Source organism: Abramis brama (genome assembly GCF_963993115.1).
Source record: "Abramis brama genome assembly, chromosome: 5".
NCBI classification, from domain to species: domain Eukaryota; kingdom Metazoa; phylum Chordata; class Actinopteri; order Cypriniformes; family Leuciscidae; genus Abramis; species Abramis brama.
The window spans coordinates 48,857,117-48,881,682 of NC_139967.1; the positions used below are offsets into that span (position 1 = coordinate 48,857,117).

The 24,566-nt window shown below is 39.7% G+C and overlaps 1 protein-coding gene across 1 annotated transcript; it reads right to left on the reverse strand.

Moving 5' to 3' along the window:
* Positions 1 to 22,130: 22,130 nt before the first annotated feature.
* Positions 22,131 to 23,791, reverse strand: LOC311082724 (myosin light polypeptide 6). The gene has a single exon (XM_084113776.1). The coding sequence runs from the start codon at positions 23,722 to 23,724 to the stop codon at positions 23,113 to 23,115; it is 612 nt and encodes a 203-aa protein (XP_083969902.1). The 5' UTR covers positions 23,725 to 23,791; the 3' UTR covers positions 22,131 to 23,112.
* Between the last annotated feature and the right edge of the window lie 775 nt (positions 23,792 to 24,566).

Here is a 24,566-nt window from a genome sequence, read left to right on the forward strand (position 1 = left end):
ACTATATGAGGGGTGGAGGATATGGATTGGTTTAATGACTAAATTAATCAATTTAAGCAAACATACACACACACAAATAATTTCCTTGTGTCAGAAATTATCATATCCCAGCAGCACATCACAGCAATCAATTTCAATTTAATACAGTTTCATATATCGCATGCACACAGCATCGCACACTTTCAACCCCCCAAACAACCTCTCAACTCCAGAGTTGTTTGGAAAAGGCAATTTTCAGCTTAAAGTCTTGACAAGCTTTGTGAGGCATGACGCCTCAGCCCTGCCATCAATCAACACCTGTTCAACTGCAGGCCAACACACACACACACACACACACACACACACACACACACTTACACACTTACACTTATTCCTCTGCCCTGGGTGAAATGTCAGCTCTTATGTCATGCTTTGTTTTTCATGATGCTGTTTCAGATCATAGTGTAGATCATATAAGACTCAAACACGCTCTTTTGTGTGTGTGCGTGTGTGTGTGTAAGGAATCACCTTTTATTGACCCTGTTTGACTGACATATGCTGAAATTTTAACCAAATTATGCTTAATAATTTCTAAATAAAAAAAAAAAAATTTGACTAGCTAATCTGACATAATGTAGAGCTACCCTTTCTGATGACCAGTCAAGCGGGAATATTATTGAGTGATGCATAAAATTGGCCAATTATATTGAGTTATCGGTCTGGCTGATGCACTGCTCTATAACTAGTTTTAACTCTTGAAACTGTGCAAGGATACAGTCATGACCAGAAGAGATGTCTGGCCTAGGAAAATGGATGTCTGCCCTTTATTCAAATATTATTACAATTTTGTTAAAGATTTTGTAAGCATATTGCATAGTTGTGCTTTGAGTCAGTTTTGTTTGTGATAATAACATGCCAGATTGTGCCGACATAATTTTCGTCCAGGCTGTCATACAAAGAAATTATGAACACATTCAAAAACAAGAGAGATCCAACGAAATATGAATGACTGATGATGTAGTCAGAGCATGCTTTTTTTTTTTTTTTTTAGCTTTTTTTCTATTATTTTTTTTAAATAGTAAAATAAAAACCTGTAGATAGTTTGCCTTTTTTGCCAAATAACGTTGTCAGATAAACACCTTAACCAAGTTTAGGGTCTTATTCTTCACTCAGATTTAAAATATTTGAAAACAAAGAAAAACAATCAACATGATGTATAGTGTTGAACACTGTTTTTGAGCATCTTCACACATGGAGGTTTGCTCTGCAGTCTTCTGGTGAAAACCTTTGCTCAGTAGCATCATTATGGAAATTACAAATGGTGCCTCCAAGTGGGTTTGCACATTTGCAGAGTGCGTTATTTGATTTCAGCTTTATTAGTCCTACAGCTAAATTCATTCTGCCAACAGTAGCATGCCAAATGCTTATTAAGGGTGAAGGTGGTGTTTGTGTGATTTAGCAATGAAATATAAGCAAGACTGAGCTGAATAATTTATCATTGTATGGCCATATGTGTAAATCTATACACACATCAGTCATGTATTTCAGACACTGCAACACCGTCAGGGTCGTGCATCATTCACAATTGATTTGTGAATGTCTTTTAAATTATAATTCAGTTTTTGAACTGCTATTGAGGTGGGAAACGGTATTGTAAATATGTCTGGTCTTTTTTCATTTCCATCTTCTCTTTTTTCCACATATTACATTTTCACTCTGACACCTTGTATGTAATAAAATAGTGAATTGTCATTATGCGTGGTCGTTACTGTATACATGTGCTGTCATTTTGGACAGCAGTTCAAAAGTTCAACACTCTTACTTCAGCAATCTTTTTTTTTTTTTTTATGGAACACAAATGTGGTTTATCTAAAGTCATTTTTGCTTATTAGTATGGTTGAATCAGATCATCAAAGGTCAGCAGCAAAGACATCAGTTAATAAAGTGAGAGTAAATACATAAAGTACATTTGTGTAATTTTATATTTACAGGTTTGCATAATACTCTTGAGTTTGCATTTGACTGTTTTTGTTGTTTTTGAGGAATACTGTATCTGTAAGATGAGTAAACGCATGCTCACATTTAACCTAGAACAACACAGTTTTTTTTTTCTATGCTTCATCTCAAAAACTCTTGTAGAGAACAGATATAAAACTAATTTAGCCGTGCAAATCCGAGCCTCTTGCTCACTGTGACATCAAGGCCAGATTTAAAACAAGACTGGTCTGAAACCTGCTGTCAAAACAAACAACACTGACCTGCTCGTCTCTCTGCCGGGCCAATTTATCCAGCGTTACATGCAGACATAAGTGGAACGGAGACCCCTGACCCGCTCTTCTCCCGAAGAACATTGAGTTCCCCGTCCTCGCCTGTCTCCTGCTAAACTGATGCTTATTTGATAAAAGATCTATTTCCTCAATCATGCTGATGTTGATTCAAGACTCACTCGGTAGGGATGATAAATAATGGATCGGGTTCATCATTGTTTACGGTCTGAGAGCAGTGTCTGACCATTATTTATTTCATTTCTTGAACACCTTTTGCTGAGTAGAAAATAAGTATTTGCTTTTGAACAGTGAATAAAAAATAAATTAAAAAAAAGCTTGTACCGTACCATAACCCCACTGCCACCATGGGCCACTCGATCCACAACGCTGACATCAGCAAAGCACTCACCCACACGACGCCATAGTTGTCTGCCATCTGCCCTGTACAGTGAAAACCGGGATTCATCAGTGAGGAGAACACCTCTCCAAAGTGCCAGACGCCATCGAATGTGAGCATTTGCCCACTCAAGTCGGTTACGACGACGAACTGCAGTCCGGTCGAGACCCCGATGAGGACGACGAGCATGCAGATGAGCTTCCCTAAGACGGTTTCTGACAGTTCTGAAATTCTTTGGTTATGCGAACCGATTGTTGCAGAAGCTGTCCGGGTGGCTGGGCTCAGCCGATCTCGGAGGTGAAGATGCTGGATGTGGAGGTCCTGGGCGGATGTGGTCACACGTGGTCTGGGGTCGTGAGGCCGGTTGGATGTACTGCCAAATTCTCTGAAACGCCTTTGGAGACGGCTTATGATAGAGAAATGAACATTCAATTCACGGCAACAGCTCAGGTGGACATTCCTGCAGTCAGCATGAATGTGTGTGTTTGGGATGCTCTGGATTGGCGTATATGGTTTTACTGTATTGGGACCCCCCAATACAGTAAAACTGTACTGTAAAACACATTTCAGAGTGGCCTTTTATTGTGGCCAGCCTAAGGCACACCTGTGAGGTGGATGGATTATCTCGGCAAAGGAGAAGTGCTCACTAACACAGATTTAGACAGATTTGTGAACAATATTTGAGAGAAATAGGCCTTTTGTGTACATAGAAAAAGTGTTAGATCATTGAGTTCAGCTCATGAAAAATGGGGGCAAAAACAAAAGTGTTGCGTTTATAATTTTGTTCAGTGTATGATTATATATAGCATCTATCAGTTTAACCTGTTGGAGTGATACTTTTACTATAGACTCTTGCTGGTCATATATGTCACTAATGCTTATAAATTGCACATATTTTGAAAGGTCTAAGGGTTTAGCGTCAATATTCACTCCGTGTTATGATAGAGATGCTTCAACAACAGTAATACAGTGTAAGGGGATTTACAGTCAAAGACACAGAACCAAACATGAGGAATGAAGACCCGGAGTCAGAAGTGCAGTCAATTTAAGACAAGAGTCAGAATTATAATAAATTAAAGAAAAGTTTTACTGAAGATAGTTTGCAGTTTCATCAGCAGAAGTTCAGCTTCAAGACACACAGGAGTTCGTAGGCCACCCTGCTTACAGTTACACAGATCACAGCAGTTATACCATACACCACACACACACTAGAGATGCGCGGTTGGCGGTTACAGCCGCGGACTCCGCGGATAAACCGCGGATCGGGCGGATGACGTGACGGAAAATAATATTTTAATTCAATTCGGGCGGGTGGCGGGCGGTTGAACCAATCAAATGAAAAATATTATGTATACAGCAATCAGCGGGCGGGTGCGGTTTTGAAAATTGGTCAAAAACGTTGGTGCGGATGGATGGCGGGCGGATGATGAGTTTTGTGATGCGGTTGCGGATGAAATAATAGCCCATCCGCGCATCTCTAACACACACACACACACACAGGCAGATTAAGGTGGTCGGGGCCCCTATAGGCTGCTCTTTGTGTGAGGCCCCCCCATACATGGTCCACACGCAACTACGGTGAACTGGCATACACATTGAGACAGCCAACACTACAGTGTTTTCTTTACATTCCTTCAAGTGGTGGACCACAACAGTAAGACAATTACCACCACACCACATAGGTAAAATGAAAAATTGAACATTACAAACAAAACACAAATACAAACAAGCATAAGGCCCAGTGCTTAGAATCAACTATTTAATTATGATCAAGAAGAAACACTGGCAGTACAACCAAAACTAACATAAACAGAGGTGTAAGTGGAAAGAATCAGATATCCTCTGCCACCACAGCCCCAAAACAAATGTAACTATAAACAGCAAAGCAACAAAATACCTTCACATTTCAACTCTCACCACTTGCTGTTGTCTCTCTCAAACTAAATAAGCTAAAACTAAATAAGCTATGTATTAATATTAATAAAAAAAAAATAAAAAAAACATCCTCACCATCAACATTGGCGTGTTCCACCTCTTTAGGTGACGGCTTACGGTGTCAGTGTTCGTTTCATCTTCTCTCTTATGGAGCCGATCACACCAAACGCGTTTTTCAGGTTCGATCACACAGAACAAGCAGTGCGCTGCGTTTTTTATTTTGCTAGGCAACCACCGAAACAGCTGTCCTGTCAGTCAAGTAAACGTCAATTCAGCCTTTTAAATTTCGCGCGGTAGTCAGCTCCCTGTCACGTGACAACGGAGCACAGTGAAAGGGAGTGGGAGTGATTGACAGCTGATATTAACCAATCTAAAATCTGCTTTAAAGTTAAGAACGTAAGGATGAAGTTTGATTGGTTATGTAACGTTGGATAGAATGATGGTCCGCCAGTGAACGTGATTTCACCAAGTACCACATGTTCCTGGATCAACATCTTTGTTGATCCTGGAACAACTTTCCAATCAGATTTGAGGGACAAGTTTACAGTTTATGTCAAGTTTAGGCTTAGACCCAGGGTGAGGTGCTTCGACATCAGTGTTATTCACCTATCATTCCCCTCTGATTTTAGGGAAAAGTTATGGGTAGGGTTAGGTTTAGGGGTAGGGATAGGGTAAGGACAAAATTTTGGGACAGGAATGTTATTCCAGGATCAACAAAATATGTTGATCCAGGAACATGTCTTACTTGGCAAAATCACGGTGACCATGGTCTGCCACCGCGTATCAGCGAAGGTACACACTGTGCAGTAATTTGCGAACGTTTTGTAGAAAAATGAAAACAGGTCGCACCACAACCATTATTTGCACTCGCACAAATGTTCCCAAATATATTTTTAGGTCGCACAGATTAAATTTCAGGAGCATATGCGACCAAAATGGTCGCAATTTCGAGCCTTGTTGTTTATGTTTCTTGTGATGTTAGCCATAGTTATTTATTTATTACCTTGATTTTGGTGTCTGCGTTTCAAAGCCATCCCCCGCGGTGACGTTTTTGGTGGAGTTGTTCGTTTAATAGTCGACTCGGAAGAAAGCGACAATAAACTCCATCAACACAACAGTATGTGGAGTTAAACTGGTCCAGCAATAGCAGTGACATAAATGAAAATGATTGACATGATTTGACCAGCAGCAGCTGATTGGATAGCCAATTCACATCTACCCAATCACCTGCTTGTTTTTTTTATTGTTTTTTTTTATGTTTCCTATGGGCCAATTAGGGTCTTTTTTTGTTCGCGCTTAAGTAAATAAAAAAAAAAAAAAAAAAAGTCTGGTCAATCCGAGGCCCCTGCACACGTGGGGCCCCTAGGCTGCAGCCTACGCAAGCCTGTGCATTAATCCGGGCCTGCACACACAGACAGCAGTTATACCATACACCAACATCTAAGCTACATCTTTGCTTCAGGTTGAATTATTCTGACTGGCTAAGAAATAGAAAAACATAGTAATTTTCCACACATAAACAGATAGACTGAGGCATATCTCCATCGATTATGCAGCTGACACTTGAACCCTGAAGTTAGGCACGTCGTGACCTTTCAGGTCGCAGATTTGGGTTGCTGGGCGCCAACATGTCCCGTACAACAACTCAGTCAATCTCCAATAATGCCAGTGGTTCCTTAAAGCCACACTAAGTAGAAATTGTGTTTTTGTCAAACAGCGACCCCTAGAGTCGCTGTGGAATACTTGCACTGTCGTAAATATATTATATTATAATGTTTTTACATGATTGCAGCTAAATCACAAGTAAATAGTCTATAGTCTAGGCCTACTGTATAATTTAATTTGTGTTGTTTTTATTGGAATGTAAACATTACAAAATGCCAGATAACATCAATTAAGTTAAATGTACATCGCATTATTTCATAACATTGGCCGTTATGATGTCATTAGACATGATTATTGCAATTTATCATAATAGTTTGCAAATTGTGCTCGTTTACACTATTTACAACCTCTACGTTAGGCTTATTTATGTCCTGATAATTATGTGAGATATTGAAAGCTGTTATCATGATAATCGCAGGAATCAACGTCAACAGCGTCGTCTGATATCCCTCAGGACTATGTGATAAATACACCTCACAACACCTGAGTTCAGCTGGCAAACTAATTCGTGAGGCATAGCTATCTGATTTATCAAAACGATTCCATTTACACCTGGTCACATAAATGTATTTTTGCGAAACGGATTTAAATCCGACCTTCAATTCTCGCACTATATGCAGATTTAATGGAGTGCACGTCACCGAAAGCAACAGATATGAGCTGCATTTTATTGATCATCAGCTAAAATTTCAAAATCAAAGACCGCAATAAGAGAGAGCAGTAACAGCCCTGGTAAGATCATTTCGTTTCTTTACTTTTAATGATGAAGATTGTGTGTTAAGCGTCTGCGACTTACTTTCACTTTGATTTGCGATAGTTTGCACGTTGGCTTGATGCAGTTGCTCATCTGCGGTGATGCGTGTTCCAGCGCGTCGTCATATCTGGATATAACATATAGCCTATAACACGCTCTCACACGTTTTTTTTTATTTTTTATTATTTTTTAGCATTTTTGGGAGGAGTACAATTTACATATGTGGTTTCAACAACCATATGCATTTACACTTGTCCAGTTTCGTCTGGAAAGCGTCTCAGATCTCCTCCTGAAGTGGTTTGAGGGATCGGATTCAAATCCGTCTCAAATGCGTTTCGGAGGGCATTTAAACCTGGACTTTTCACAATCTGATAGCTATCCGATCTGAGAAAACGCATGAAGTGGCCAGGTGTAAACAACCCCCATGACAAAAACATACGCACGAAAGCCGAAAACAAATGCTGGTTGGCCTCTCACGTCCAAATTTGACGAAGTGCGGGGTTAAAATGTAACACAGACCTTTTACATAGTCAGTCAGAGTCAAGCATTGTTGTGTTTCCGCTCTTTGTCTCTCGCTGCCAGAAGACAGTCTCCCGCGGATTTGTGGAAAGTTTTGATATGATTTCGTGAAGATTCTGGACAAAGAGTGTTTTGACACCATGCAAGTAAATTTTTTCATCATACGTTTTTTTCGGTTTCTGAGTTGGGTGTGTACTTCACCAAATCTAACTTTATTTCTCTCAAGGAGAGGACACTTTAATATAATACAGTCAAGTAAAGCTTTAACAAAGAAATGGTCCCTTAAATTGGTTCCAATGACCCTTTTATGTTTTAACACAATTTGAAGACCTTTCTCAAACACTAAACAAGTCCATATTTCATCTCTGGAAGCCGGGCTAAATGAGCAAGCACTGTTACTGTATTCCTGGCATTGGCCCAGACCCTCAGTCACCTCTCTGATATATAATACAGACATTAGAGAATACATGAAAAGATCATTTCAGTAATCAAACTGGTAACTTCAATAATAAAGTAAAATCTCACAAGCCTAGTCATTCAACTCATTTAATATTTAGAAGGAAAAATATTGATTAATAGCTTGATTATAATCACTCATTAGATATATACTGAAGCAGCAGTGGATTCCAGAATCCACACTTCAACAGTAATACAAATAGTATGAACACATGCAAAAATAAAACAAGACTCCATCCCATTGTTATGAAACGGTGATCGCAGGATGAATCCAATCCGTTACACTTGGGTAAATTTATTTAAAGTTTAGTTTAGTTAGCAAGATTCTATTGTAAAACATCCTTTTTTTTGTCCACAGAAGTGTTAAATCCAAAAAATATTGAGTGATTAAAGGGCACCTATTATGCAAAATTCACTTTTACATGGTGTTTGAACATAAATGTGTGTTGGCAGTGTGTGTACACAACCACCCTTTAATGATAAAAATCCACCCAGTGCTTTTTTTAAAATCCCCATAAATCATAAGCACCGTCTCAGAATGAGCTGTTCTCAGATTTGGGGCAATGTGAAGTCATTTTGCACAGGCCCCGCCCACGACTGTTGATTGACACTGCAGTCTGAGCATAGACCCACCCTGAGTGAGCTGGACACAGAGTCCGCCATTGTTTCGACACTTGAGCAGCTGTAGACAAGAATGTCTTCTAAGCGATTGAGGTGTGTTGTTGTTGGATGTCAGAATGAACATCAGTCTTCATTTACTCCCGTTGTTACTCGAGGATGGATCTCACCAACTGTTCGTGATCAAGCTTACAGTCTCCGGAGCGACAGGCCTAACATTACTGATCACGGCAGAAATGAAAGTGAGAACGCGCTCTTTATCACAGCTCATCGAGTCGTTTTACAGATATAAGGTTTACTAGTTTATTAAGCACCCACTGAGAAGGTGTGTATATATTTGTTTAATGTTAGTTGTAAGGAGTGTTTTGTGTACTTCACTGTGTATGTTCCATGCTAATGAAAGAGAGAGAGAGAGAGAGAGAGAGAGAGAGATAGTTTATGGATAAGACTTTAATGCGCACTTCTTATACTGTGTTTATTCGGCTCTTACAGTGATTTTCTGGAGTAAAACTAACTTATTTGTGATGTACAATAAACTTCATTGAACTCATCAGTATATTTTGGTCATCATACGGACGGGGTTTGCTACAGCAGGCTTGTAATAGTGGATAAAAGCAGATGACAAATAAGTTATAACCATAATTAAACTACACTATACCTGTTCTATCTCCATACAGCATATATTCTCTGGCTCTGTGGGCATTATTGTCCGACTCCGGGTCAAAATGAACGCCACTACTGAGAGTTTCTGTTTTGATTGTCCTGGCTCTGAGCGCGAGCTCGTGAGGCTCCGCCCCCTGTGTCGGCAGCAGCAGTTCATTTGCATTTAAAGGGATACACACTAAAACGGCGCGTTTTTCTGAGCGCCAAAAAAGACAATTTAAACATGCTGTAAAAAAAATTATCTGTTGGGTATTTTGAGCTAAAACTTCACATACACACTCTGGGGACATCAGAGACTTATTTTACAACTTGTGAAAAGGAGCATAAGAGGTGCCCTTTAAAAAAAAAAAAAAAAAAAAAGTCAGCTCTGGTTTTCGAAACTGTATTAATTTAGGTTTTACGGGAATTAACTTAAATTCACAGTAAAAACCAGTATATTTCATTAATGTCAGGATTCCATCACCATCTCCTTCCACTCATTCCCTCACTCCGCCCACTCAGTCATTCACCTACGATCCCAATCTTCTCAGCCAGTCATCATTCCGTCTTCTAAGGAACTCCTTCATCATCATCTGCAAGAGAAAGAGAGAGAGAGACTTGGTTACACTTCAGTTAAGCTATCATCTGATATTCAACTTACTGTTTACTTACCTGTTACGCTGTACCGATCCATTCTGCAAATTAAAGCATTTAACTTACCATTCTGTCTGCTTCATCTATGCCAAACCTGACAGAAGATCAGACCACCATGCAGAATCCATCGGGATCCACGGCGAATCCACCTGTCAATCCGATCGCCATTCATCAACCCACCTCTTCAGCTTCACTTCCTCAAGCACCCGTTGCTTCGTTCACTGCCTCAGCGTGTCCCATGGCCCGACCAGCGACATTCTCCGGTGAGGCGGAGGACTGCAGTGGGTTTCTACTTCAGGTATCTTTGTATTTCTCCATGCAAGAACATCAATTCATTAACGATTCAGCTCGTGTTGCTTTCATCATTTCACTATTGTCTGGGCAAGCACTTCAGTGGGCACAGTCTCTGTGGAATTTGAATTCGGAAGTCGTCAAATCCCTCTCCGGTTTCATACAACACTTCAAAGAAGTTTTCGGTCAAACAGCTGCCGATCTTTCAGTAAATGATCGACTCTACAATCTTCGTCAAGGCCAATCTTCCGTGAGTACTTTCTCCTTACGATTCCGCACCTTAGCCGCATCCAGTGGATGGAATGAGGCAGCATTGATCACAGCTTTTCGTCATGGTTTGAACCCTAACATTCGTCAGTTGATGGTGGTTTACGACAACAGTCTGGGAATTGAGAAATTAATTCAAAAATCCATTCGAGTTTCGCAAAGACTATCAGCCTGTGATTCTCCGACTCCCACTGTATGTCCTACGCCCACGGTTCCATCAGTCACTCCTCCAGCACCAGAGCCTATGGATCTCAGCTCCGCCCATCTTCCAGCTTCAGAGTGTCAACGACGAATTCTTCATAAACTCTGTCTCTATTGTGCATCTGATAATCATCTTCTCAGCACTTGCCCTGTTCGACCTCCATGCCCAGCGGTAAGCACAATTCAAGTCTCGCCTAAAATTGAAGCTTTAAATCGCACCACAGTGCATGTATTAACTTCTCGTATTTGTGTCTCAGCACAAGCCCTTATTGACTCTGGTTCGGTGGGGAATTTCATCTCCACCCAGCTTCATCCTCCATCGCAGTTCTCAAGACCTCCATGTACAAACCATCCAGGGAAAACTGCTGGGTCGAATTCGTCACTGTTCACCTACTCTGACGCTGAGCGTTGGTTGTCTTCATTCATCCTGGGGTTGGAGCGGTGCTGTCACAGCGGCAGGGTGAGCCTCCCAGACTCCATCCATGTGCCTTCTTTTCCAAAAAGCTGTCCCCGGCGGAGCAAAACTACGACATCGCCACCGGGAACTGCTAGCCATAAAACTGGCTTTAGAAGAATGGAGACATTGGCTGGAGGGAGCAAATCACCAGTTTGAAGTAATTACAGATCATCGCAACTTGGAATATCTTCGTGAGGCAAGAACATCGAATCCTCGCCAGGCCCGCTGGGCACTCTTCTTCACTCGATTCAACTTCGTTGTTACTTACCGTCCAGGAAGTAAGAATTGCAAGGCAGACGCTCTTTCCAGACTCCATTCATCTTCAGAGGACCTCAGTACTGAAACCATCCTCCCTCCAGCCTTAATCCTCAGTCCCATTCTCTGGGACATCGACCAGCAAATCTCTCAGTAAAATTCTCGCCATCCTGCTCCGCCGGTAGGTCCAGAAGGGCGTACTTTCGTACCTCAACATCTTCGTACTCCCCTTCTGGACTCTGCTCACACGGTTCCGGGCTCTGGACATCCAGGTAGCAAGCGTACCCTCTCGCTCCTCAGTCAGTGGTACTGGTGGCCGTCCATCTCCGAAGATGTCTCCAGGTTCGTCCGCGGCTGCTCAGTCTGTGCCATCACCAACACTCCCAGAAAACTACCTGAGGGTAAACTTGTGCCACTACCTATACCCAGACGCCCTTGGTCACACATCGGAGTGGACTTCATGACTGACCTTCCTAGATCCGGTGGATTTACCTTTGTGCTCGTCGTTGTGGATAGATTTTCCAAAGGCTGCAAGCTGATACCTTTACCTGGTATACCCACGGCTTTAGAAACAGCTGAAGCATTGTTTCATCACGTATTCAGAAATTTTGGCATTCCAGAAGACATCGTTTCAGACAGGGGACCCCAATTCATCTCCCGGGTGTGGCACGCCTTCTTCAAGCTCCTCGGGGTCACTGTCAGCCTCTCATCAGGATATCATCCGCAGACCAACGGCCAGACTGAGCGGAAGATTCAGGAGATTGGACGTTATCTGCGAACTTATTGCCACCAGTACCAAGACAGCTGGAACCGATACCTCCCCTGGGCGGAATACGCCCAGAATTCCCTCACTCAGCGTACCACCGGGCTCACCCCCTTTCAGTGCTTCCTCGGATACCAGCCACCTCTCTTCCCTTGGTCGGGTGAGCCCTCGGAGGTTCCAGCTGTCGACTTTTGGTTCCATCAGAGCGAGGGGGTATGGGACTCAGCTCATGTGCATCTACAACAGGCAGTGCGGAGGCACAAGGATCAAGCGGATCGTCTACTCGCCTCCGCCTGCCTTGCCGTAAGCTGAGTCCTCGATTCATTGGACCTTTCACCATCCAGAGGCAGTTGAACGAAGTAACCTACAGACTCAACCTTCCACCTCAGTACAAGATCTCTCCTTCCTTCCATGTCTCTCTCCTCAAACCCTTCACTGACCCAGTCTCTTCTGTTCCCTCAGATTCCACCTCGGATGACGTGCCTCCTCCTCCCGTTCCTGTGGAAGAAGAGGCCATCTACAGAGTTCGATCCATCATGGACTCCCGGCGGCGAGGTCCCCGTCTGGAGTATTTGGTGGACTGGGAGGACTACGGAGGACTACGGTCCAGAGGAGCGTTCCTGGGTACTCCGTGATGATATCCTAGATCCAGCCTTACTCTCCCAGTTCCATTCTGACCATCCTGACCGCCCAGCTCCCAGGGGTCGTGGTCGACCTCGCCGCCGGCAACATCTCTCTTCTTCCCAGCCGTCAAGAGCCGCCTTGGGCGGGGGGGGTACTGTCAGGATTCCATCACCATCTCCTTCCACTCATTCCCTCACTCCGCCCACTCAGTCATTCACACGCTCATTGTCACCTGATTACTAATCACTGTCACCTGGACCTCATCATCAGTTCACCCATATATACCTGCTACGAACATTCAGTCATTGTCTGATCTCGTCTACACATGATACAGACTCTCTGCCATACTTGCCTGTATTCCTACCTACGATCCCAATCTTCTCAGCCAGTCATCATTCCGTCTTCTAAGGAACTCCTTCATCATCATCTGCAAGAGAAAGAGAGAGAGAGAGAGAGACTTGGTTACACTTCAGTTAAGCTATCATCTGATATTCAACTTACTGTTTACTCACCTGTTACGCTGTACCGATCCATTCTGCAAATTAAAGCATTTAACTTACCATTCTGTCTGCTTCGTCTATGCCAAACCTGACAATTAACTGATATAATGTAAATATTCCTTCCTAAAGTATTAAAATATGTTTTGTACAGTACTGGCCAAAAGTGATGTCCAGCCTATAGGAATATTGACATCTTCACCCTTTATTTAAATATTTGTTTTAAAATGTGTTAAATGTTTTGTGGTTGGAGTCGATTGTTTTATTTGTGATAACGCATTAAAACATGCCAAAATGCCATATTATGTTTGGCCAGGCTGTCATACAAAGAAATTATGAACGCATGTAAAAACAAGTTAGAACTAACAAAATATTAATAACCATCATATTGTGGTCAATGCATGATTTTTCCTTTAAGATTTTTTTTATTTTATTTTTTATGTTTTTTTTAGTATAGTAAAATAAAACCTGTAGCTGTAGTTTGTATTTTGTGGCAAATCATTTTGTCAGATAAATACCTTAAACAAGTTTAATATTTTATAAATACATTATATTAAATACATATAAATTATTTCCCTCATATTTTTCAATTGAACTTGTAGGGTAATTATCAACAAACCAGACATCACTTTTGGCCACTGTACTTGCATGAAATACACACAAACAGTGCATTAGATAAGAGACACATGACGAATTAAAGCTGGTCACAAATAGCGGAGGTAAATAATATAGAAGATGCCTGTGCCATACACACATCATGACACTCAATAAACATTCATTCTTAAATTAGTTCTGACTTCTGTGTATTCTTTCAAAAGAGAAACAAGTATGTCTGTAGTTTCAAGGATTCTTAAACTGAAACCACTTTAGTTGGCAAGTCATTCACTGGGTTTTTGTTCAAACATTAAAAAGGTTAGCCAAGTTTTTTTGGCTGGGAATGGTAATATCAGCAAGATTTTCAGACACTGACCTTGCTGTGCTGACTGGAATTTCTACAGGGTTTCTGCTGGCCAAAAATAAATAAATAAAACCGCTTATTTATGGTCATGTATTTTATATAAACCTCAGTTTTAATTCACAATGCAATGTTAAGTCTCAAATACGTTCAACTAATTACTTCTCTAAACTTTTTCTTGGCCTTGAACGCAAGCAGATCTCAGAATAAAGTTTATAGTTAAATAAGATGGTTAATTAGAGCTACAGAGGTATTTTAAAATGACAAACTCAATTAACCGCATAGATATCATGATGCAAACACATCTTCCAATGCACGAGTGAGTATTATGTAGATGGCAAATAAAAAAAATAAAAAAAAACTTTCCAGTTTAATCTGTGTAAAACATAACTTCTAGCACATAATAGGGATATTTCACTCTGTCCGACTCACTCAGGTTTACAAATATATATATTTTTAGAGAGAACTCCAAAGATGAAAGAAGAGGAAACTTAATTAATGCCAATTAATGTTATTTTGTTAACCACATGCTAGGTTAATCGATTGTGCGTGAGTAACTGATCATTTATTCAGTGTTTTCTTGAATCTCACCGCTGAATGCCTGTGGATTGGTTTCCTTGAAACTGTACGAATCCACATTATGTATGATTTATCATATGTTTACTCCACACATCGACTATGCCACACTTCAGTTCGATATACTGGGCTTATTTGAACCTCATTTTAGGGTGAAATATTCAAATCAATGTTGCATGTTTCTCCTTCAGACCGATCCACAGGACTTCACATCTGACTTCATTATGATTTCATTTAGCATCACAAGATATGTTGTTTATTTTAGACTACGAGGGAGGGCCTTAATAAGACATTCATTTCCAATTGATTTATTTCCCAAATGATGACAGAACATGGATACATTACAGTGTCCTTGTTACATATTGCATTTTATAGCAATAAAAAGAACAGAACAATTGGAAGCAGCTTGAAGAACATGTTGAATGATATAGAATATCATATTAATAAATGCTTGATGACTTGTGTTGCTAAATGTATATATATATATATATATATATATATATATATATAATTGAATCATTATATTTTCATCAACTTACGAATGCTCTGCACGAAACCCTGACAAAATGTAATGTTTAATCCTCTTCATGTTGCTGAACAAAGGATGGAATATGTTTTATTTGTCTTTTATATTAGTGTAGTACAAGATTACCCTATTCAAATCAATGTGATAAATGAGTGAGATCAAAGGTAATCTAAAAGTAATCAAATTATAATACCTAAAATGTGTAACATAATCAATTACAATATAAAAAATTTTGTCATGTAATTTGAATTCAGTAATGGACTACAATTTGTAACCATCTACGCAGCGCTGGAAATATACAGTTGTCCATGTAAATATTCAGTAACACAGTGATATAATGTGTCATCAAACAATTATATAAAATAAAGTTGCTCATAAATCTCAACCTTTTGTGCATAAACTGAAATTCTGAACCAAAACTACCCACTGGTGTTATTATTTTTAGCATTAAGCTCCACAGGCTAATTAATGCACTTGCATCCCGTAAACTCTGGTTTGTATTAGAAGGATTTTCTAAACTCTAAATTAATAGCAGTTTCTTTTGGTAATACCTTTGAATTAGTTGCCGTCTGAGCCTTTGCCTCCGGATAGTTTCTCTTTCTCATTTTCCATGAGTGTAATGTGTATTGAGCACCTTTCATAACATCCTCTGTGTGCCTCGGGCCAATTAAAGACGCAGAGATAATGGTCTGCAACTGTTTCACTGTTTCGTCTTTTGCTCTTTGGTGCTGAAAGGCAATTCTTAACATTAAGAAAAAGAAAAAAAACATTGTTACTGCAATCTAATTTCATTCTGAATGGCTTAACCTTGCAATTTAGCATTTATTCCTGCAAGAAACAACAAAGCAGAATAGACTGTAAGAGAGAGAACTGAAGCGTATATAGTGTAGACTCTGTTATTAATGTTCAAATTGCAAAAATGGAGCATACTTTTAGAACCATAATGATTTTTAGTATTTACACACACACACACACACACACACACGCTTCAACTAATATCTTGAAGAGTAGATCTTAGGTTGTGGCATAAATATTTCATAACTGAAACATAATGTTAACATTTGCATAACACTGATTCCATACGGAGGGGAAGTTCTGTTTTAAACTAATTTCACAGTATAGTTAATATGGCACATATTCACATGCTTAATATACCACTGAATATGTGAAAGTTAAAAAAAGTGAATTATTTTTGCACAGACAGTAACACTCATCTTTTGCTCAGTGAAACCACAGTCTTCCTGTAGCCTGTAGTCTATTTCTTGATGATTTGTGAGAGAAGTCTTACAGCCCTGTTTGGCTTGTGTTGTTAACTCGCCATGTGTTCTTCTGAATTGTTTTCTTTGTGCATGTGGTCTGGGTCATGTCATGTTGGCATGTCTTTAGTTGTGTTTTCTATCTCACATCTTATCCCCCACCCCCTTATTTCTTATTTGTTCATTTTCCCACCTGCTCTCCCATGCCCTATTCATTCTACTTGTGTGTTCTGTCCTGTACTGGTTCATTCCCTCCTGTTTGATCAGGCTGTCTGTTTTGATCAGTGCCTGCCTTTTGTTTGCTGTGTATTAGTTGTTGTTTTTGTTTTGTTTTTATGATTATGAAATTTGGCACAAATAGTGCTGGTCATGCATCTAGGACCAACTCTATAGTGCCACCAGTTAGAAAATTCACATATAAAGGTTATAACTTTTGAACCCTTTGTTCTAGAAAAATGAAAATTAATTCACCAGATTCCTCTCTTCGTGCTGACCACAATCAACATCTTACATTAAGACTCCGCTCATTACAGTTGCGAGCGGCCATTTTGAAAAGTACAGTATTCCGTTTTTTGCTACTCCTTAACAATTTTGCCCAATTCTTATGAAAATTGACTCAGATGATCTTTGGCCTGAGCCGCACAGACTAAACTGATTTTTTTTAATCCATCTTTGTTCAAAAGTTACGATGTCTGAAACACAATGACCCCAAATTGGTTCTGACGCTGAATCTCAGCCAAACTTTGATCAATCGAAATGAAAATTGGTGCGCTTTATCGAAACCATGATCTAAGGGTCCATGCCAAATTTAGGAACAGTGCCACCTACAAGTCATGAGATCTGAAAAAAATGCTATTTTTGCCAATAACTTTTGAACAGTTTCTCAGAAAATCATAATATTGGTGTCTATGGATTCATTGTGTTATTTTTTGTCTCTCTTGGGTGTTTGTTTACCAATCCTGTTGGCTGAGTTTGGGATAATCTGTTTTGTTATCTTGCTCATTTTTGTTTATGAAAAAAAATCGTTATTATTTGCAACATTATCTGTGCTTGGGTTTTGTTCGCAAAATGTTAGTTGCACGTTTTTATGCAAAAAAAAAAAAGTTAAACATACTAAATGAATCATAACTTTTCCACATACACCGATGTCTCACTCCATCCTGACCATGACATTTCGTCAGCAACACTGTTTCCTCGGCAGCAGTGCTGTCGGGACAGTTGCACCACTGTCCAGTTGTTTAAAAGTGAAAGGAAAGCTGGTAAGTCGCAGTAACTTTGAGCCGAGAACCAGGACAGCCAGATAACATCATCACAGGCCACTGTCATCCTCCAGCCCCAGGGAGAACATTACGCCTGGAGACACAAGACTGACTATAGGTTCAACAATACTTTTGATAAAATAATGCATTTTGACTGCAGGTTTGTTTCAGTGTTGCTGCACTGTAGCAGGAGTGATTGCTGAGTGTTACTGTGATGCATAAATTAAGTGCAGTTTAAAAATAAAAAGTAGACAGCATTTCACAATATAAAAAGAGCCATTTCGAGCTTAGAAATACTGAGAGTTTAACAACTGTGAAGGTCAATTCAGGTACCTGCAATTCAGAATTCTACTGTTGATACACAGGAAATAAAGTTCTCTTACTTGCTGATAGTTTCCATGGAAACATCCACCATATTCTTGAAATCTTGAGGCAATAAAGCTCTGTTGAGAAATATCATACTTCATCCTTGCTACTGTAGAGTAAACATCGAGAGCAAGACAAATTTGACATGGAGAGCTAACTTATTATGAATGTGCACTAGACAATATTCAAACTTTCTTCATTGTTTTTGGCTTTAAACTAGACATTCACGATTTAATGTCATAATTTTTCCCTAACCCAGAGACCTGCGTTGTTCATTATGCCAAACACCAAGAAAAAAAAAGAAAAAAAAAACTTTTTAATGAATTAATATTATATCAGTGAACAGATCTTGCTCAAAACACTGCTATTTTACAATTGCAAACACAAACTAGAGCTGTTTTGGACTCTCACTAATGAGACTGATTATGCTTTTAATATTTAATATTTCACTGATAATATTTCTTCTTAGTTTCAGATCTCATTTGCACTTCCAAATCTAAGCTTCGCGAGATGCATTTGAATATGATCTGTGCAAATATCGTTCCGTGTCATTTAAATGAAAAAGCAAAGTTATTAGTTGGATAAAAAAAATCATTTCATTATGTTCCTTACAAAAACAAAACAAAAAAAAAAACACTCTCAGTAAATATTGTACAAAAGCTCTCACTGGGGTGGTACCCTTTCAAAACGTACTAGTACGTACACTTGAGGTACTAATATGCTCCTGTCAGGGGTGTAGATTTTGAAAGGGTAGCACCCCAGTGACAGCTTTTTTAGCATTTCTCTTTGAGAGTGTATAATTTCAAAAGGCCTACAGATACAGCACTACTTTTATGCTCCTTATTTGTGTCAACTGAATGATCCTTTGATTCCTTGAAATTACTGCTTTCGTATTCCACAGAAAAAAAGTGGAATTGTGTATTTAGTTTTTGGGGTGAGCCACTCCTCTAGTGCTCTAATGCCCGGTACACATTGTATGATTTTGTGCGGTCCCAGATGAAAGATGACCAATCGTGGAGATTTCTGTGGTTGTGGCTCCTAAATGTTGTACTGTGAGAGAGGTCTGCTAAAGACGGCCGGACTTGCGACCAAAGAAAGCCTGCAATAATTGGAAACACTTAATTTTACAGTGTCCTTGTTACATGTGTTACATGTACTTACCATAGTAATAACAGTAGATTATGCATAATTACATGCAACTTACCCTCAACCAAATCCTAATCCTACCCTAACCCTATAGTAAGTACATGTAGTTAATTAATATTACTCAGTACATAAATGTATAATAACACTGTAACAATAGGCGCGAAACAGCGTTTCCATTACAGATTTGCGCAAAACGTTTGCGATTTTTTTCTAAATGTTGACAAAAAACTATTGCGAAATGACGGTGTTTCCATTAACCGATGTTATGCGACTAAAACTACATTTTACTACATAAGTAAAATCATTCAAAACCCTTGGTAACGGACGTTGGTACACTGTAAAAAAAATTGTAATTTTAACGGTAAAAGACTGTAAAAATGCTACAGTGAAAAACTGTTAATTGGTTAACAGAAAGTTTCCGTACTATATACTGTGATAGATCTAATGGTATTTAGGGCTAAATAACTGTGATAGATCTAATGGTACATTTAATGTAATTTTACTGTAAAATACCGTTAAATTTACAGTTTTTGAAAGTGAAAAAGAACAACTCATTGTATAATTTACAGTGAAAAAACGTAAATTGACATTCCCACAATTCCCTGTGTGACACTTCACATTTGATGTATTTTTATTGAAATAACTGTTTCTTCATAGTTTTCTTCGTTTTTTCTAATCAGTTATGTACATTAGGCTTGTATGTTAAATTTAATGTTGTTAAATTAATGTTTATTGCATTTTTAAAATTTCATGTGTGTTACCGTGATGGTGTTTAATGTTTGTGTGAATGACAGCTTCTATATATTAGTATTAACTTTCTTGTGGAAGAGCTGCTTGTGATGAGCTTTGATTGATCATGTGACTCTCATCACTGCTGTGATTGGTGGTTATCAGTGTATTACAATGGTACAAAACAGATATTAATACTTCAATAGGACGGTAAATTCACATTCAGATAATAAAATACGGTTTATTACTGTAAATTTTAAGTTAAGTCTGTAAAACCAATAACGTTGCTACCGTATTTAAAGTTCTGGCAACCACAGCTGCCGGTTTTTTACCGTAAAAATCACGGTTTAATTTTTTACAGTGTAGGTTTATGTACTATATCCCAGATCATCTCACAGTGTGTTTGTTTCTACGACCTGCATCTACTGACTAGCCAATAAAAATGCAACATGAAACGGCGTATTAATCAGCGCGACATGGCGCTTAAACTTAAAACTACTTACTGTACCTCAAGCTCCATTTACAAAATTGACATGCCGAGTTGGCTTCTTTTCCCTAGCTATGTTCCCCTCTTTCGCTTCCTCCTTTTTTGCAGCACACATAAAAAACACAATTGCCAAAGTGCGATTCATCTTGCTCTATTTGTTCACCACTAGCGCATGATGATGATGTTTATTCTTCTATACTAACTTGTGTCACCTACGATTCAATAGGTGTCATCATTATACAGTCTGCATATGTCATACCCAAGTTTATTAGAAGTGTGACTTTCTAATGATCTTATAGGATTGCCAAAATCGCAGGCATAACTCATTAAATCTCTGTCTTAAACCTTCATATCCAGCTATCTGCCAGTCTGCATCCCATCTTGTTGCATACAAATGAGCACTGTTTCACCAACCAATCAGAACAACCTGGACATACTCCGATTCAGGCCTGGATCCACATCACAGGAGTGTCGTGTCCCGTCGAGGAGTCCTGGAGAAGCGCTGACGTCTCTCACACCACCAGTGTTTGTGTTCAGAGGTGTGAAACTGATGTTTATGGTCTGCCATGGAGGCCGAGCCAAGTGGGACACTCCGGGGATCACAGACGGGAGACCTAGGGCAGCTGTCAGCCTGATGACAGGAGGATAGTGTTTAAAGATCACCCCCTGTTCCTCTCCTGCGATTCTGGCCACCCTTTCAAGTGCTCTCTCTCCCTACATCCCATAGATAGCTGCATTTCCTAAGTACACGGCTGGAAGACCTGGCTCTCCTGAGCCGAGATTACATAGCCTACATTCCCATTGATGCACGGACACAGTCCATGTGCCTGGCCTTCGTATAGAGAAAGAAGCTCCATACCTCATCAAAGTGAAATCCCAAGATGTCTTCAAAAGCAGCCCAGACTCTGCAGGCTGTGTGGGAAAAGGTCACGGATTCAAAAGCGCAGGATTGCTGCATGAGTTATGTTCGGCAAGACTGCTTTCACATCAAGAGCTAAATGTGATTCATTATGGAAGTGAATCAAAACTTCATTAAGAATGTGTCATTGTACTAATAGCACAGAGACCCATTTTAATACAAAATACTTGCAAGTGATTGTTAATTGAACATTCTCAGAGCACCTTTTTTTTCTCCAGTTGTAGACTTTCCATATGTCAAGATCAGACGTGTAGTGGTTTGGGGCAGTGGAAGCAAATGTTGTGTTTCCTCATTACTATGCAACCACTGAATTGCATTAAAATTGGAGCTTTAAGCAATAGTTCTCCCATAATTAACTAGGTCACTTTCCTTTCAAACCCTATATTTAGCCATGTCTATTAGATCAAATAATATTGGTTCTTGTGTGTCATTGATATCAAAGCCAGTGTGGCACATCTTGATGTGTGTGAACAAGAATACGAGTTAAAGCAGAAGGAAATTTACAATGAGCAAAAATCCAATCTATTCCTCACACAAAGCCATTGCTTCAGAAGACTTGGAATACAGTATAAATCAGATTGTTTTGAGCTTGACAGCATCCAACCCTACTGCACAATGTAGACAATCTTGTGCCTTCTTTATAAAAAATAAAAGTGAAGTCCATGCCAGTTGGTTTGTTTTTATTGTTTTGTGACTGAACACATTTGCCATTGGACAAAATCTACAAAACATTTTCACATGAGTCAGAATGTATAGAAAAAAAAAAAGTATTAGGCGAAGAGAGTGTTTATGAAAACACAGAACGTCACTGTGATGTTTGACATTTTAAAGGCTATTATTCAAACAATGTGAACGATACATATCAGGGAAATAAAATTATAAATAGTTTTATTGTGTGCCTTTGATATCAAAGCTAGTGTGGCACATCGGTGGCACATCGGCCACGTGTTAATTTGTGTGAACAAGAATGAAGAGTTACAGCAAATATTCAATTTCCATCAATTCCTCACACAAAGCCATTGCTTCAGAAGACTTGGAATACAGTATAAATCACCTTTTTTTGAGCTTGACAGCATCAAACCCCACTGCACAATGTAGACAATCTTGTGCCTTCTTTTAAAAAAAAATCCATGTCAGTCTGTTTGTTTTTATTGTATAACACATTTGCCATCATATTCACATGAGTCAGAATGTATATAAAAAAAAAAAGTCGTGTAGGCGAAGAGAGTGTTTGTGAAAACGCAATGTTTTGACATTTTAAATGCTATTATTCAAACAATGTGAACGATACATTTCAGAGAAATAAAGTTATAAATAATTTTCTTGTGTGCCTTTGATATCAAAGCTAGTGTGGCACATATTGATCGGCCACGTGTTAATTTGTGTGAACAAGAATGAAGAGTTTATTAAAAAATCCATGTCAGTCTGTTTGTTTTTATTGTATAACACATATGCCATCATATTCACATGAGTCAGAATGTATAGAAAAAAAAGGCGAAGAGAGTGTTTGTGAAAACGCACTGTTTGACATTTTAAATGCTATTATTCAAACAATGTGAACGATACATTTCAGGGAAATGAAATTATAAATAGTTTTCTTATTTCACCCACACTGATTATTTACCCACACCATCCATTCAGTCCAATCCAGTTCAACCTGACAGGATGTGTTTGACAAATGAAGAGTAATTGATGCAGCCGTTGGCATCCTCTTGTCCGGCCATCAGTCGATCCACCTCATCCTCGGTCATCCGCTCTCCCAGCGTGGCCAGAACGTGCCGAAGCTCAGCCCCCATGATGGTCCCATTGCCCTCCTTGTCAAAAACTCTCAGTCCTTCCACAAAATCCTCAAAGTTGCCCTGATCCTTCGAGCGGGAGATATGCTGCAGCATCGGCAAGAAGGTCTCAAAGTCCACCAGCTTGGCGTTCATTTCCTCCGGTCTGGGTTTTCCCAGGACCTTCAGCACATCTGCGTTGGTCGGGTTCTGGCCCAAAGCTCGCATCACGTCCCCGCACTGGGCGTACGTAATCTTCATTTCTCCTTTCGGCGTGCGGTCGAACAGTTGAAATGCCTCCTTGAACTCTTCGATCTGGTCCGCGCTGTACTCCAGCGTGATGGACTTGGGATCGAACGGGGGCTCAATGGGAACCTCGGGCTCTGGCGGAGGAGCCGGTTTGGGGGTCGTTGGAGCCGGAGCGGCTTCTTTCTTGGGTTCAGCCTTCTTGGGTTCTGGCTTCTTGGGCTCGACTTTCTTGGGAGCCATGTTGCTGATGTGAGGAGTCTCCTGGATGAGCGGGGAGAGTCAGAACAGCAGAATGGATGGCAGGGAGCAGCTCAGGGCAGATTGTCGGTTAAAGCTTTTATATCATTTGACCCCAGGGAGGAGAGATCAGCCTGACAAGCAGGTCCTATAACACACTATAAAAGGAAGAAATCCAAAATAGACCTGGGCGTCAACAATGAGCTATTGTTCCCAGCTGCCACTGGTAGTGACAGAGAGACTCCTTTCAAAGCCCTGGGTTTACACAGACTGAACATCTCATTCATGAGCAATGCCTGTATTAACAACCAACCATCCAAGCAATCTCAATACTGAACCTGTTCTCCTGAAACATCGGATGCGTGTCAGAATATGTTCACATATTTAGATATTATCACTGTCGGTCTGTACTCCTGCAATATAATGCTAGCTATAAGACTAGTTTTTTTTTTTTTTTTCATTTAGTATGTGTACCTACTACCAAACAAGTAATTTGTCAATTTTAACGTTAACTTTACTTAACAATTTCAAGCACATTGTTACCTGTGTCTTTTTTAATCCAAGGATCAATTCTAGGCCAAATATAACAACAGTTAGTATATTGAGGGAGTGTGTGACAGCTGGACTTTAACAACAAGCTGTTTAAGGCCTGGGATATAAGGAGGAATGTGTTTGGTTTGGCCATCTGAGTGTATACAAGCAGCAAATGTCCTTACTGGTTTGGTTTGTAACACTGAATTCTGTCATCAGTCCACTTACAGTAGTCAAATGTGACAATCAAGTCAATTCCGCAATACACAACAATCAAGCAGTAAATTAATCAATCAAGCAGTAAACATGAGTGT